At 38.4% G+C, this 12,441-nt stretch overlaps 1 protein-coding gene across 8 annotated transcripts in view; it reads left to right on the forward strand.

Annotated features, from left to right (window-relative positions):
- Positions 1-12,441, forward strand: part of LOC132499744 (nesprin-1) — a 241,489-nt gene that overhangs the window by 137,274 nt on the left and 91,774 nt on the right. For all 8 annotated transcript variants that reach the window (XM_060114303.1, XM_060114305.1, XM_060114307.1 and 5 more), the window contains 6 exons: positions 3,437-3,592; positions 6,475-6,645; positions 8,787-8,920; positions 9,321-9,525; positions 11,405-11,587; positions 12,145-12,291. In XM_060114303.1, coding sequence (XP_059970286.1) covers positions 3,437-3,592; positions 6,475-6,645; positions 8,787-8,920; positions 9,321-9,525; positions 11,405-11,587; positions 12,145-12,291 — 996 coding nt within the window. The remainder of the gene's footprint in view (positions 1-3,436; positions 3,593-6,474; positions 6,646-8,786; positions 8,921-9,320; positions 9,526-11,404; positions 11,588-12,144; positions 12,292-12,441) is intronic.

Here is a 12,441-nt window from a genome sequence, read left to right on the forward strand (position 1 = left end):
ATCTTGGTGCATGTGGAGTGGGCAGACTCTAAATGTTTTCCAGTGACTTAGAACCACTTAATATTGCCTCAGGGATTCTTGTTTATACAAAAGAAATGTAAGCTGTTACAGCAAATGCTGTAATTTTTAAAAAATAATTCAAAAATTTGTAGTGTGTTACAGATTAGCTGTGATAGTTCTCTGTAGTGTTTCCTAAGGACAATTGAAGGTTAAACTGTGAAGCAATTCTACAGAAACGCTTATTTCCCCAAATTTTGTTTTTATATTTCAGCTTTCAAAAAGAAAGGCCTTTGGTAATGATCTTCCTTCCAACCAGCAGTTTTTCTTTAGGGGCATATGTAAAGAGATGTATATTTAAGCTCTCAGTCAAAGCTTTTTGGTTCCAAAAGGAAGAGCACATGCTCTTGTGCTGGGCTGACAAGCTCATGGATTACAATTTTGAGGGTGCATGAAAATGGTAAAGAAAAGTATCATACAGGGAACTACCTTGAAATTAAAAAAAAATAAAAACCTTCACATCAGAAGATTGGTGTGTACAAGATGAAAGACCAAAAACATGCATCAGCTAGTCTTACTGCCTTTTCAATTTTCAGGAGCCAGTAGGATTTCAAGTAGTAAGCTATGAATTCTAAAATGTACAAGTAAGCCAGAATTTCAAAATTTTACTTCAAAGGATGACTTCGTAAGTTAAAATGTTTTCATTAAAATTAAAACATAATTTCAGCATTAACATTAGCAAGATTAGTGCTTCCTTGTTACACTGTTATAATAATAAACTTGACTATTAAAAGACTGAAATATAGGTTAATTTAACTTTTCTTTTCCTTTATTTTTCTTCTGCCTTCTTTCCTTTTATTTTTCTCTTTCTTACTATTTTTTCTTCTCTTTAATGTATACTTTTTTCTGCCATTTTCCATTTTCCTTTTATGTACATGTCTTCTATTTAACACAGAGGGAGAGATTGCTAGCTGGAAAATGTAGCAGAAACTTGACCAAGTTTCACTCCTTTTCAGACCCAAATTTTTAACCTCCCAGAGGGTCACACCAGGCAGTGTCAGGAGGAAAAGCTTCAAGTATGGTTGAAAGAACTTAACTCCAATGCCAATTTGTGATGTCAAATGAAAAGTCAGTGTTTTTGAAACAAAGAACAGAATGAAAGTAGACCATATAATTATTTGGGGGCATCACATATAAATCACAGTAGCCTAACTGGCAGGTTCCATTTGGCAGTACCACAAACCTTGATAAAAATTTATTGCCATTTTTGAGAAATAGTTCTTCTGGACCAGAGTGTAGAATTCAAGCCAGCATACTTACATTGGTGACTGGATTCAAGCTTTCTTTTGTTTAAAAAATCTTGGATATTTTCCCACTCTTTCAGAAGTGATTTATGAATTTGAACCAACATAAAAACTGATATTTATGAATTAACCCAAGTTAAGAATGATTTATGATAGCAAAAAAATATTAGGTTTGGCTTTTCCCTTCATTGATCAGAAACAGAATCATCTTTTAATTATTATTGGAGGGAAAGGAAAACACCTTTGTTTTGCACAAAATATATATTTCATTCCTGTTTCCCTCCTGGGTTTTGCTTTTATGCCAACATAAATGTGCAGGACACTTTTGAGATGTGTTTCTAAGCAATGGGTCATTCATTTAATATTGCTCACTTAAAAAGTTAACATCTATGGATAAATGAGGATAAATTCAATTCCAGTGGTTGAGTTTTAGGATCATATTAAAGACAATGTTGGAAGGATTATTTATGATTATGTAATCTTTTAGAGAAGCGGAGAGAAAAATCCTTAAATGGTAAAGTTCATTATGTTTTCTTTACTGTATAAAGGACCTGTAACACTGGTAATCACTATATTTATTTTCAGGTTAATTATCAGAGTTGTCAAAATACTGACAAAATTATAAAGTGAAAATGAAAGAACAGTTATTCAAAACAAAAATGATCTCTTTAGGCTACTAATTACATGAACTTCTAATTAATATATCAAGGCAAAAATAGCTTCATAGTAGTTAAGGAGAGAAAAATAAATAAATTTGCAGTGAAGCGGTGCAGATTACCAAATGGCTGAATAAAACAAACTCTTACATTTGCCTAGTTTTTAACAGCTTAAAAGGGATTTCATAGATTTATTTATCTAATGTTATCCCTTTGAGATAAGCAAATGTATTATTATTCCTATTTTATACATAAGGTAGGGAGTGATTAAAAGATTGGACCACATGAAGCAAAAATTAAAAGAGGTACATTTGTAACTAAAACAGCAGAGACCAGGACTTCTCACTAGTATCCTATCCATAGCACTACCCAAGCCCAAGGGAGTTATCCATATGTGGATCATGACAGGAAGCTGGAAATCTTTTTCACAGAACTGAGACATTATCCAAACTTAAAATATTTTGCAATTTTCTTCACTCTAACCTCCAAGGCCTACAATCTGCATATCTAGTTCTGGGGGGTGTACTTTTGACTATGAGCATGTAACCAGGATCAATATACAGCTTCTCACATCACCCCGACATGGATTTACCTCTTCTCCACAATTCCCATCTGCCTCCAGCACTGGGCTGGGAGTCAGTGGGCTCAGAAGTCTTGGATTCTAATTCTACTTCTGGCCTTTTTGTGACTGGAGACAGGTTGCGTGACATAATCTCCCACTGTTCATCCATAAAATGTTGATAGTAGTCTCAGCCTGGCTCACTGAGCTTTCCAGAGTTTCAGATGGCTTTAAAATATCGGTGAGGATTATGGTTAAGTACGACCTCCAGATCATTGCCTCATTTTCTTTTTTGAACATTTCATCCTGACCATTATAAATGCAAATTCTAAAGAAAATGAGGATTCAATTCATGAAAAAAAACTTGTACAACTTTTCATACTCACTTAGAATCAGAGTATTTTAGGGAGAAAGACAGGTTAATAGAGACTGATTTTTCATCTGAAGAAACTGAGACCCTGTGGAAGTTTCTCACTTGCTCAAAGTGGCACAGCTTGATAGTCACAGAAATGTAACTAAATCTCAGATACTGGGGTCCAGAATACCATTCTAACACATTTCATCCCATGAGCTAGGACTGTGTAACTTTTCCAACAGCAAGGTAAATGAATGTGAGAATATAAATCATGTTACCATTTCCAACATATATTTCTTTCCTTGTAGCTTCTTGAAAAAACTTATCTAGTGCCATTTAAATTTTGCGTGGTTTTTTGTTATGCTAATTTCTCATGGAATGAAAAGAGAATTTTAAAAATTTAAATGTAAGAAGAAGTATCACTCTGGCGACCCTATCCTGAGAATGATAAGCTTTTCAGATTAATAAAAGATTTTTCGGCTGTGAGACTATAATGGCTCAATTTCAGTGTACCCCAGAGTTCCATAATAGAATAATTTAAAATGACTGTTTCTTCATCTTTCAGGATCTGGAAGATTTGATTAAAGCAAAAGAAAAAGAGTTAGAGAAAATTGAGCAGAATGGACTTGCTTTGATTCAGAACAAGAAAGAAGAAGTCTCTGGCTTTGTCATGAGCACGCTTCAGGATCTCAACCACACCTGGGCAAATTTAGACCACATGGTAAGGTTTCTTGTGGAGAGCTGCCTCCAAGACTGTGGTTGCCATCTCATGTCCAAATGTGACATAGGTTTTGGTTTTCCTAAAATAAATAAATAAATAAATAATCACGGAATCTACACAGCATCTATTGGTAGTGTTAAGTCCACTTTATTAACCTCCTTTTAAAGAACCTAGCTTCAGATGTTTCCTGTAATTAACATTACTATGAAGATGACTTTCTTAATAATCTTAGCCATTCCCATGTCCATAGATACCATCTAGGCACAGATGGTTCTCAGATGTGTATCCTCAGACTGGATTTCTCGCCTAAACTATAGACAGAGACAGACACAGAGGGAAGTCCTCTGTAGACATCTCTGCTTGCATGACCATTAGACATCTCAAACTTCCTGCCCAAACCAACTCCCATTCTTTTTTTTTTTTTTTTTTTAATTTTATTTATTTATTTATTTATTTTTGCTGTGTTGGGTCTTTGTTTCTGTGCACAGGCTTTCTCTAGTTGTTGCAAGCGGGGGCCACTCTTCATCGCGGTGCGCGAGCCTCTCACTGTCGCAACCTCTCTTGTTGCGGAGCATAGGCTCCAGACGCGCAGGCTCAGTAGTTGTGACTCACGGGCCCAGTTGCTCTGCGGCATGTGGGATCTTTCCGGACCAGGGCTCGAACCCGTGTCCCCTGCATTGGCAGGCAGATTCTCAACCACTGCACCACCAGGGAAGCCCCCAACTCCCATTCTTCCCCCACAAACCTACACTTTCTGCCACCTCAGTTCATGGCAGCTCTACCTGTCCAGTTGCATGGGCTGAAACCTACGGGTCATTCTTCACTCCTCTCTTTCCCTCAGACCCACACAGAGTCCATCAACAATCTTGTCAGCTCTATTTTCAGGATAGATCTAGAATCCAGCCTCTGCCCACTCTGTGCAGCTAGCACCTAGGTCTAAGTCACCGTCACTGCTTGCTTTGATTATTTCAGTGGCCTCCTAAATAGTCTCCGTGCCAGAGAAGTCCTGGTAAAATGGAAGTCAGATCACACCAGTCCTCTGCTCACAACCCCGCAATATCTTCCTGTCTCATTCAGAATGAGGCCAAAACCATGCGGTTCCCACTGCTAGCCCACTGGTTTCTTGTGCTTCTGGTCTCCCCCTAGTCTGGAACCCAGTGGTGTGCTCCACACTCGGGGACTTTGTCCTGGCTCTTCCCTCTGCCCGGAGCCCCCTCTCGCTAATATCCGCATGGCCATTCCCTCTCCTCAAAGCCCTTGTTTAAATTCGCCATCTCAGGGAGGGCTTTCCTGACCACCTTGTTTTAAATGACAGCCTTTGCACCCTCCCCTTACATTCTCTGACTCTCTTCTCCACTTTGCTTTTATCTGTGTTATTTATCAACTTCTAACATATGATATGGTCTGCTCGTTTATTTAAATTCTCTCACTAAAACGTAAGCTCTGTGAAGATGTTTGACATTATGTGCTGAATAGAGGGTTGAATCCTCCAGTAAGAATACATGTAACAACTCCTGCTCTGCACACACCTGTGCCAGTGGTTCCTGCCCACACTTTCCAGAGGTGAGGGCTGAGGCACCAACAGATTGACACCTTGACAGGGACCAAGGTGTCCAGCAAACCGCTTCTCACAGTCCACGTGATGGTCTCCGAGGGCAGCTTTCTAATTACCTTATCTTTAACCCGATTTTAAATCTAGTTCGTTTTATTTTATGCACTTTTATAAATCATCACAATTCTTTGGAAGCAATTTACCATATAAATAAATTGAGTGGTTCTTTCACAGAAACATCTTCTCATGAAAAACAACCAAAAATAATACAAGGAAGAAATAGACGATTTAGAAATTCTCATTGATCTCTTGGCTTTACATTCATGTTTGTTCCTGACTTTCCTAGGACAGGCCCTGACACCTGCCTGTACGTGGGAGTGTTGCCTCATTTTCTTAGGCCTTTGGCCCATGTGATAGTACCTCGATTGGTTTCAACATTTTTGGTTATGCTAAGAAAAAGAGCAGAGAATTCAGGTGCAAGTTAATTTATATGATCTCTTTTCTTAATCATGGCCATACTTACTCCTTATTCAAAAGATTAGAAGTGAAATCCAGGAAGTCCAAAGCAGATATGATACAGATCAAACTAAAACCTTTTCTGTTGCAGATAAGTACAGGAAAGAATGTTCTTGGATGTTTTATCTTAAGATATTCATTTGAGTGTGGGTGTGTGTGTGTGTGTGTGAGAGAGAGAGAGAGAGAGAGAGCTTGCACATACCTGGGATGGATCGATAGGTAAATAGTTAGATAGATAAATAGATAGGTAGGTAAGCAGATGGACAAATGATAGATAGGTTTCATTTCTTGGGACCAGTCTGCCTAGATTTACATCTAGATCTTTCACACTCTAACAGTATGATCTCAGGTGATTTTTATAACCTCTTTGTCCCTCAGTTTCCTTAATATAAGATGAGCATAACGATCCCATCTACCTCATAAGGTTGTTATGAGGATAAAATGGGTTAATGCATTTAAAACACTCGTTTAATATGTTTCCTAAACTGTGGTATTAAATATACTGACCTTTTATCACTTTTATATTATAATACATATAAATAATATGTACTATAGCTAAAGGTTATATATGTATATATAACCTTTTTAAGCATTTTAATTTAGACTGCGTGATCAAAAGTATGAAAGGCTTAAATTTCAACATTGCTACATTTTACTTTTCAAATCTTTTTTTTAAATGAGTTTATTTATAATGGCTGAAATCCCAATGAAGTTCTTAAATGTTAATATTTTTCCCATCAATGCAATATATATTTATATATTTTATCACTTAAAATATTATGCAATTATAAGAAGCCTCTGTCTCTTTCAAAAGGTTGGGCAATTAAAGATCCTGCTGAAGTCTGTGCTTGACCAGTGGAGCCACCACAAAGTGGCCTTTGATGAGATAAACAGTTACCTCATGGAGGCCAGATACTCTCTCTCCCGATTCCGTCTGCTGACCGGATCTTTAGAAGCTGTGCAGGTTCAGGTAGACAATCTTCAGGTAAGGGATGAATTGAACCCATCCTTAACATCCTTTTTAATTTGAGAAAAAAAATTTTTTAAATGAGCAAATGCGAACATCATCCTGGAATAATTAGTGTATATTGTTTACATTTAATTATTTTAAAAATATTTAAAATTAATTTTACCTGCTTTATTTGTTACATAACCAAACTTGCCTGTGGATACCAAATTCTGGAATAACTGGTATATAACTAAATGATTTTTTAATTATATAAATATCCACATGAGGGCTTCTCTGGTGGCGCAGTGGTTGAGAGTCCGCCTGTCGATGCAGGGGACACGAGTTCGTGCCCCGGTCCGGGAAGATCCCACATGCCGTGGAGCGGCTGGGCCTGTGAGCCATGGCCGCTGGGCCTGCGCGTCTGGAGCCTGTTCTCCGCAGTGGGAGAGGCCACAACAGTGAGAGGCCTGCGTACCACACACACACAAAAAAAAATCCACATGAATGTATTTTATAAAATGATTTTATACCCAAATCAATCTCCTAGATCCATTATTGCTGCCTTTTATGTCTTCCCCTTCTCTTTTTTATCCTGCTTTTCTAAACACATTCTACAGGATTAAAAAGAAAACAAAAAGAAAAGTAACAAAAGTCATAAACTTTTAAGCCATTAAGTTGTTTTCTTTGCGTTCAGCAGAATGTCAATGGTGTGTACACGTAATCCTCCTTTTCTAGCACTTACTGCTTGGTTTCCTGTGTGTCCATCATCACTGTATTCATCCAGGAGGACATTGCTGCTGTTTGACTTAAACAGCACACTGTCCTCTCTTAGGTCACTGCTCTCAGTCAGCTGCTGCCCTCACTCGCCTGCACACCTGGGCGCTGGGTGCTCTCACCTGCCATTGCCCTTTCTCCCTGGCTAAATAATGCAGCCTATGGGATGAGCAAGTCAGGCCCTAATGGGTGGGGTGATAGCCTCGCATGTCCCTCCTTACATCGGTCCACGTCCCTGGCTTGGCAATCAAAGTTTATATGTTGCTGACATGATATGCATACTTTCTGAAGGGAATGCCCTTTTTTTGGGTGAGGCAGGAGGGAGGAAGGATAAAATGAGCATATACAGTTTCCTTCTTTTGTGTGTGTGCGTGTGCATGTGCGTGTGTCTGCGCCACACAGCATGTGGGATCTTAGTTCCCCACCAGGGTTCGAATCTGTGCCCCCTTCATTGGAAGTGTGGAGTCTTAACCACTGGACCGCCAGGGAAGTCAAAGTACATACAAAGTATGTGCTTTGTAACCTTGTACATACAAAGTACAAGGTTAAATTTCTTTAAATCTTAAAATAGTTGTTGCAGATACTAAGAATCATTAAAACTTATTTTGAGAATAGTAAGCTTAAAAAGACATTTTATAACTTTGAGGAGGTTAGAAGTACTTTTTAATTGAGCTTACTCTGTGTTTCTCATCTTCTGTCTTAAGATATGAAAGGATTCAGGGTCTATCCCTTATATATTTTGATTTGATGGCAACCATATATCAGTGGTAAGTGGGACTGGATTTTTGCAGCCTGCTTCACCTATGGAGTTTTACTAAGAACTGAGTCTGTCACTTCAGCAACATTTCCAGGGAAATATCTTTCTTCGCTGGTTCTTGGTAGACAACTCCACCAAGCCTATAGCCTGCCTAATAAATATTCTTTGCAAGGAAGAACATCAGAGATAGAACTTAGAGCTGGTACTCAGAAAAGCTATGACTTCTTAAAGTCTCACTATCAGGAATCTCTGTTAGAGCAACTTTGGGTAAGTAATAAAGCAGAGATCTGGACTTTGACCCTGAGCAGCAAAGAGAGCCACAGTATAATGGATTGCACACCCAGCAACCCCACACCTTCCTCCTCGATGGTGGACAGGGGCTCCCCGTGTGAGCTTTCCCAGCAGAACTCCAGCTCCCACTCCAAGAAGTCTCAATTGTTAAGAGCCCTCCTCACACCCATAAGAACAAACTCATAAAAAAGAAAAAATGGTTATCTAAAGAAAGCTCATAAAGCATTGGGGCAAAGGCATGGTTTTTGTATTTGTATGTTTGTATTTATGAAAACAGCTATAAGTTACTCTTAAACTTGATCATTAGAATTTTTAGATCCTGTTATGTCATCTGTGGCACTTTTCCTTTGGGCAGAGTCTTCAAGATGATCTAGAGAAACAGGAAAAGAGCTTACAGAAATTTGGCTCTGTCACCAACCAACTGTTAAAAGAGAGTCACCCGCCTGTGACAGAAACTCTTACCAATACACTAAAAGAAGTCAATATGAGGTATGGAACATGCCGGTTTTACACTGTTGCTCATTATTCATATCACAATCTTATTATAAATAACAATACAATTAATACACTGGCATTCTGAATTTGAGCTTTATAGGTTCTATTCTATTAATGTTTTCAGTTTCACAAAATGAACTTAAGGATAAGTAAATGTAGTGAAGATATTCAGAAAGGAATTAGAACTGTGGTATACCCCAAGATTGACCTCATTTCTACTACCTACCCTTGAAATATAAGAGTGAAATGTTACTTTTTATTACATTCAATAGAAATGAGACATCTGCATTATTTCCATACTCACATGAACCAGGATCATGAAAAATAAAATAGTAAATAACAGCATTTGGTGAGAGGTGGGAATCAGCCCATGAGTGTTGGCTATCTTTTCCAGATGGAATCACTTGCTGGAAGAGATTGCAGAGCAGCTGCACGCCAGCAAGGCCCTACTTCAGCTTTGGCAGAGATACAAGGACTACTCCAAACAGTGTGCTGCTACAGTTCAACAGCAGGAGGGTCGAACCAATGAGCTCTTGAAGGCAGCCACTGACAAGGACATCGCGGACGACGAAGTTGCCACATGGATTCAAGATTGCAACGTATGTTCAAGAACTATTGCGTGTTACCAACTTCTCAAGCTTAGACTTCTCAAGTTTAGCAGGGCTGGTGCTGCTGTGTTTAAGCTTTTGTTATGTCTCTATGTGAGACAACTATCCAAAAATAATTGTTTCAAGTATCAGAGAGGCTGCTAGGTTTTCAGAACACAGTTGCACATGTAACAGATTTAAGAGGCCCCCTCCCGTTGTTTTATTTTTAAAGAGTTGTTTTCCCATTTTTCCTAATGGAATACAGTCCATGTGAAAGACTTAGGCTATCTGTTTTTACAGAGATGGTCAATATAAGAAATGACCATATGAAGAGTAATGTTACATCTTTTAAAATTCCACTGTTCCAAAGTATTGTCCAGTGAGGTCCATTATCTCTTATGTAAGCATCAACATAATAATTTCTTCTAAGAACTTAATGGTAGGAAGAGGTCTTTCTTTCCTGATTTATGGGTATACTTCTTTTTAATAGCTTTTTAATATTTCTCTTTTTCACTGGAGCTGCCAATAACCTACTTAAGGTTTTCAAGAGCAATTCTTCTCTCATTTCACCTATCACATGCCTCTTACTATTTGTCCTTATTTGTCTCTATTTTAATGAATTTATTTCAAAGACCTTCTTATAAACTTTCCCAAATCAGTTATTAGAATTAGGCAAGTTATAAAAAGCACATAAATAAAAGTTTAACCCATTCTAAGACCTTCACATGAAAAATGAATAATCACTTTAAAGCTAAAGTTTAAGATTTACAGTAAATTCTGTGCTTTTTTTCTCTTTCCACATAGTTTATCTTTATGAAATTTGTCATTTTCAATTTTCAGTCCTCCTTCGTTGAGATATGCCTGTTCTAGAGTCTAGTGCTCGAGATGATTGCTGTGAATTTTCTGATCTCTCCGTCAGGGTTAAAGTTGCCCTTTGTTTTTCCCCTTCTCACTGTAGCCCGTGCACGGGTGTAGCAGGCTCTGCTCTCTCTGTATCTGGTGGGGCACCAGCAACAGGTGGAAGAATCAGTCAGTTGTCATCCCTCAGAGGTAGATGGAAACCAGAAACAGGGAATTTCCACCAGCTTATTAATTTGGAGCATATAAAAGGGTTCCACAAAAAATGGTGGCAAGAGATATCACAGAAAAGAACAGAGATAGAGTCTACCCTTCCTCCTGCTCACCAGAGCCATAGCTAGGCTTCTGCACCCACCAAGAGGGGAGGGTGTGCTGTAACCACTAAAATGTGACCACACGTATAGTTACTCTCTTGTGTGTATAATATTAAGTCAAAAAAGGTAAAATGTAGCACTGGGTTTTCAATTTGATATCAATTACAGGAAGAGGCAGGAAAAAACTGCCAAAATGTTTTCAGTTATTGGCTCTACTTGTAGATAATGTTTTTTCTTGTTTATATACGTTTTTCTGCATTTCCCCAATGTCCTACAATGAACCTATGTAGCTTTTATAATCAGAATAGTACATTTTTTAAATGTTAATACACACACGTGTTTTTAAAAATGGAATTCAGTTCTTGATTTTTTCCCTGAAGGTGAAGGTTATTTAATGTAATAATTTGGCAAATAAGAATTGAGTGTTTCTGGGCTTCCCTGGTGGCTCAGTGGTTGAGAGTCCACCTGCCGATGCAGGGGACACGGGTTCGTGCCCCGATCCGGGAAGATCCGGAGCAGCTGGGCCAGTGAGCCGTGGCCGCTGAGCCTGCACATCCAGAGCCTGTGCTCCGCAATGGGAGAGGCCACAACAGCGAGAGGCCCGTGTACCGCAAAAAAAAAAAAAAAAAAAAAAAAAGAATTGAGTGTTCCTAATTATTTATAATAAGGAGTACACTTAACATGTTGTTTCATGATGGGCATGCTTTCATCTTCTGTAGGACCTCCTCAAAGGACTGGGGACAGTTAAGGATTCCCTTTTCGTTCTCCACGAGCTGGGAGAGCAACTCAAGCAACAAGTAGATGCCTCGGCAGCATCGGCCATTCAGTCTGATCAACTCTGTTTGAGTCAACACTTATGTGCCCTAGAACAGGCTCTTTGCAAACAGCATACTATGTTACAGGTACAGAGCTCACATTCAGCAGGTGTTATAAATTGGGCATTCTATAAAACCTGGGCATAAACACAGGAAAGAAAAATTTTTCATCATCGAAACAATGCCTCCTTCAAGACCAGAAGTTAAAAAATAAACGAATTTGGAAGTTCCAATGGGGTCAAGGGAACATGGGAGTCTTGCACTTTTCTCGACAATGTACTTTTGCCCCCAAATCATTGCTTCCTTCCACGGTAAAATATGTTCAATTAATAGACATTAAGTGGCTTTAACGTTAACAGTCATGTTTACCTGACAAGTTTTTGCAAGAATCAGAATATATTTCTGTTTGATAATGTATGTAAAAAATAACTTTAATTGGTTAGCTAATGGCACATAGAAGTAATTCTAAGTGTTAAGCAAACTATATAAATAAAAAGAAGAAAATTTAAATTATGGTAGCCTTGTCTTTTTAGAAATGGCATCTTGAGCATGGCAATTTGGCACAAGAATATGAAAAATAATTTTAATATCCACTTGCCCTTTCACTAGATTTCTAAATACCAATTTTCTTTTGTGTAAAAAAGGCTGGAGTTCTTGACTATGAAACCTTTACCAAGAGTTTAGAAGCTTTGGAAGCCTGGATAGTAGAAGCTGAAGAAATACTACAAGGGCAGGACCCTAACCACTCGTCTGACCTCTCAACCATCCAGGAAAGGATGGAAGAACTTAAGGTAAGTGTGTTCAAATCCTCGTTCCAGATCTTCTATCTTCAAAATCCTAAAGAAAACTCAAAACTCCTGACATATGCCTACTTTCTGTTCCCAAGGACACTCTTGCCAGCTCTGCTTTCCTGTTCTCTTGAGAGGAGTGGTGGCACGGAG

The sequence above is a fragment of the Mesoplodon densirostris genome, chromosome 12 (assembly GCF_025265405.1).
Source record: "Mesoplodon densirostris isolate mMesDen1 chromosome 12, mMesDen1 primary haplotype, whole genome shotgun sequence".
Classification (NCBI taxonomy): Eukaryota; Metazoa; Chordata; class Mammalia; order Artiodactyla; family Ziphiidae; genus Mesoplodon; species Mesoplodon densirostris.